A 4,885-nucleotide genomic window follows, 5' to 3' on the forward strand; every position below is an offset into this window, starting at 1 on the left:
TTAAAATACAAAAATAAACAGGGGTTTAATCATGCTAAAGTTTGAATGGCTATAATGATCATTTAGGATATTTATTCATGCTAAAATTCAAATGCTTTTTTTGAATGGGAGCATTTCATATTTTAATTAAAAAGATAGATACATTTAAAAAAAATTGATAAATAACTCGTAGAGAAAATTGAACATGTATAAAGACAGATTCTCTTAAAACTAAAAGGATAGATTTAGCTTTTTATATGCTACCAGCCAAATTTTAGAGAGAGAGAGTTTTTTTATTCATTTGAAGATAGACCGAAATAAATATAAGGTATTAAATTAATTATTATATAAAATATAATAATTTTTTACCTTTATTGCTATTAAAAATAAATTTCACTAAATAAAATCTTAATTTATTTACAAATAAAAAATATTGAAATTTCAAACACGTCAGATAATTTTCTTCGGTTTAAGAAAAGACAGTGGTATTTGGGATAAGACAGGTAACTAGAAACAGTGTGGACAAGAACTATTTACATCAACTGACCAGAACCAGAATCCAAGGGCCAAGATCTTCTGTTTCAGGTACGCCAGATGTACATAGTACATTTAACATTAAAAAAAAAAAAACAAAAAAAAAACACACACACACACCTACATGTGATTCTGATTTCTTTTGGTTTATCCTTTATTTTTACGCAGTTTATGTGAGAGAATTAATTGGTATATAAGTTGTGTACTTGTGTACAGCTTTCAACCACCCTCCTCCTTCCTCTCTCTGCCCCATAATTCTCTCACATAAACTGCAAAAAAGTAAAGAGAAGCCAAAAAAAACCGGAAACACATACACAGGTGTGTGTGTGTGTGTGTGTGAGTATGGAAGGTGTTTCTGCTAGGATATTCACGAAGATGAAAGAATACTGGAGTAGGAGAGGGTACGAGAGGATAAATGGGTCAGGTCGGACTCGGAGGAGTTGGCCGGTGGAGCTGGGTTCGGTTAGCACTACTTCAAGGAGGAGGAGGAGGTTTGCTTGGCGGATCAAGGTCAAGCCGAAGCTTAAAGCCTTGAAAATGTCTTCTCCGAAGAGGTTTTTTGTCTGGCTACGGGATGCCTACGTGAAGATGATGCTTGGGTTTGCTAATTCCAGGGCGATAGGAACTGCAGGGTACGGCGATGGGATTGGTGCCCGCCCAATCAAGGAGTATGATGAGAAGATGATCATTGAGATCTACAAGTCGCTGGTGATGGCACAGGGTCAGTTGGTGCCCCGCGATGCACCCACGCTTGGCTCCATGCCTAAACTTACTGCTATTGCAGAGTAGATGCCATGTAGGGTGTTTTTTTTTTTTTTTATGGACAGAATAAATCAATCCAGAATCAGATTGTTAATTGTTCCATAAATTTCCCTAAGGAAGAGGGAAAAGAATTATAATATAATGTCCTCTTTTTCTACACCGATATATGTTCTTTTAATTAATTGCAATAATTAAGATTAATTTCTCTGTTGGCAATAAAACTACTTTTTTTAGCCATCTCTCACTTTTTCGGATCCACAAAGAAAATAAAATATCTTTTGTAGTGTTTTACTATTGGTTAGAAGTATCAAGCATTCTTCCTAATACTTGTATAATTAGTGAATATATATATATATATATATATATATATATATATATATATATATATATATAAGGTTTTTCCAAACGTTATCTTGTAGCTTGTTTGTTTTGTAATGAAAAAATATTTTTGATTAAATTTGAATTTTATTTTTATTTTAAATTATTTTTTTAATATTTATAAATCTTTCGATAGTGATTTTAATTGGTTATATGTAGATACCAATGTTAGAGAGAGAGTGAGATCAAAATAATAACAAAAAAATTAAAAGAAAATTGACTATTTATTGTAAATCTGATGGGAGGACAAAAATTATTAAATCTGATTCAGTTTATAATATGATTTATAACTTGAGTTAAAAATTTAGTAGGTTAATCTGTATTAATTAAAAATAATTTTATTTTAAGATTGTTTTTTTAAAAAAATAATATTATTTTAATTTTTATATAAAAAAATTAAACTATATTTTTACATGTTTCGACGCATTCATAATATTAATGTTTTTCCGGTTTAATTCAAAACTTGCAATAACTAAATTCCAGGGATCCCATAATTAAACTGCGGGACAATTTGAGCTTGCACAATGGTTGTTAGAAATCTCGAAGATTGGAAACTTCACAAAACATGTGCTGCACGCCTGGATGCTAAATCCATTCATAATCTTGGTGCCTTCGTCATCGTTTTATAAGAGTAAATATTAACATTTAACCTTTCAATTTATAAATATAATAAATATTCTTAAAAACTAAATTTAACAATTACTTATGTAGTAATTCACCTTTATATTTTCAAACTCATATCTAACATAATCTAAATATTAATAAAATATAAAATTAAAAAAAGTATAATAAAAATACACATGAATCGTAGTAGTGCATCCCAAGTAATAGAGTGGTCAATGTATTTTTTAATACACATGATTCAACGATTCATTTGTATTTTTTTATTTTTTTTTCTAGTGTTTACCTTTCTTTCATAAATATTTGGATAAACATTTGAGCAAAATTATTTCCTGCTTTTCATGCTTGTCATGTGAACATTTTTCATATTTAACCAAACTAAAACTTTTTTTTTTAAATTAAGAAACAAAACAAAAACAAATCGAACCGATCAACTAATTCAAATTGAATAGCTCGATTCAGGTTTTTCAAATGAAAAATTAGATAAACCTATTTATTGTATATAGTATTTTTAGGGTTTTTTTATAGCAAAATCCTTGTGCAATTTGTTTCAACTTTTAAATTTTTTTATTAATTATAAGCCTATATGTTTGTTGATGAATTAGATAATTATCTCTATATATTCAATCAGAGGCAAGAAAGGTGATTGACAATCTATGTCGCAAGGGAAGGAGAAGAATTTCATGAACCGAAGCTACCCCACCCTTCAATACTCTATGCTATCCAAATCCATCAATCAACAAGACATTTGAGCATAGCAATTGTCAACAGCCAGCCTTTCATCACAAGGTAATAGGCTCAACTATAAATTATGGCACTTCAATTACAAATCCATTGCCCTCACAAATAGTTGCACTAAGATTACAAAATCAATTTTAAATTCATTTGAGCGTAAGATTTTAACCAATTCATTGAAGAATTAATTTGTATCATCTAAGATATAAACAAAATACTTCTTGTTATACATAGTGTTAGAGAATAATATAAATCATATCTTGGGACTTCACTTAAGAGTTTAAGCTATTGAGTTGAATTCGTTTTTTTACATGGTATCAAAGCCTTAATGACCAAGCGGTCACGATTTCGAATCTCACCATCTCCATTTATTTGATAAAAATTAAGTAATGTTGGCCTATGCAAGTTTTAAGTCCAAATGGCTTTCACTTGAGGAGGTGTATTAGAGAATAAAATAAATTATATATTTGGACCTCACCTAATAGCTTGAGATGGTTCTTTGACACATAGATCCATAAAACATTAAAATAAAGAAGATAAGAGGCAGCAGAGCTCACATACCATCCATGATTATTTTCTATGTAAACCCCTCCTCACCAAAAAAATAAAATATCTTGAATTAAGTTTCAAGACCTGGAAGCAAACAGAAAAGGAATAAAAACAAGAAAAGAATCAACAAATGCACAAATAAAATAAAATAAAAAAATCAGAAAGTAAAGAAGAGGGCTGAGAGGGAGGGAGGGAGCACATACAAGTCTTGTCTATGATAGGGTAGTCGAGTAACAATAGGGTTATTGTGGGTTGAGTTGTGATTGGTGGATAAAAGAGAGGAAATGTTGGTTCGGGTTAATTGGTAGAAGGTCTTAGGAACGAATCAGGCTATGTTTATTGTTTTCGTTTCGTGCTATAACGAGAGAGAGAGAGAGAGAGAGAGAGAGAGAGAGAGAGAGAGAGAGAGGTTGTTCATATGAGGGACCTTGTGATTAGAAGTTGGTTTGGTTGGTTTCTAGTGGAGGAGATGTTTTGGTAGAGGAATATAAAGAAAGTACGGAGATGGAAAGAGTACGGAGAAATGGGGCAACTTGATTTCGGAGATAGGGTTTATGAGGAGAGAAAAAGAAGTTTTTATACATGTTTGCTTTTTATAGTAGGGTTTAATTTTGGTTGAACTAGTTTGGTTTGTTCTGGTTTAATCAGTTCATGCTTTTAAAATCAAAACTGAACTAAACCGAACCGAATCGAACTAATTTTTTAAAGTTTCTTAATTGGTTCATTCAATTTTTTTCCCGGATTGGTTTTTTTGATTAATTGTTTTATTAGTTTTCATGGTTTAATTGGTTATTTTATTGTTTTTCTCACCCCAACTTGCCATAGACATAACACATGTTAGTCTTATCTTTTTGTTTATATTGAAAAAAAAAAACATTGTATATTATTATCCTGTTAAAACATGGTAATGAGCATTTTACATAAGCAAATTCAAGATTGATACTTTAAATAATATAACAATTAGCAATCATGGGCTAAAATGACCAAGATTTTAGAGATGCTTGGTGGGGCTAAAAGACATCATGAACTGAATGGGTTGCATGTATATTAGCTAAGATCTTTTCCTTTTTAGTCTTAAAAAAATAAATTAAAATCATTATTCTAGTATTGGGATGTTTGTTTCCTTGTTAAGATGGACTAAGTGTTAATGTTCTAATAATTGATTTTTTTTTATTTAAAGCTGACTCTAGGTTTGTTATTTTTCTACTTTTTAGAACCATAATAAGAATTAGAATTTAAATGGATGTATTTGTTGTAATTTTTTAATATGCTCTAACACATAATTTCAATAAAAGATTTTCAATAATTTATCTTTCTCATAATTTAA

At 30.0% G+C, this 4,885-nt stretch overlaps 1 protein-coding gene across 1 annotated transcript; it reads left to right on the forward strand.

Annotated features, from left to right (window-relative positions):
- Positions 1 to 718: 718 nt before the first annotated feature.
- On the forward strand, positions 719 to 1,438 carry LOC7460432 (uncharacterized). Its single transcript, XM_002302705.4, has one exon. The coding sequence runs from the start codon at positions 856 to 858 to the stop codon at positions 1,300 to 1,302; it is 447 nt and encodes a 148-aa protein (XP_002302741.3). The 5' UTR covers positions 719 to 855; the 3' UTR covers positions 1,303 to 1,438.
- The last annotated feature ends 3,447 nt before the right edge of the window (positions 1,439 to 4,885 follow it).

Source organism: Populus trichocarpa, chromosome 2, assembly GCF_000002775.5.
Source record: "Populus trichocarpa isolate Nisqually-1 chromosome 2, P.trichocarpa_v4.1, whole genome shotgun sequence".
NCBI lineage: Eukaryota > Viridiplantae > Streptophyta > Magnoliopsida > Malpighiales > Salicaceae > Populus > Populus trichocarpa.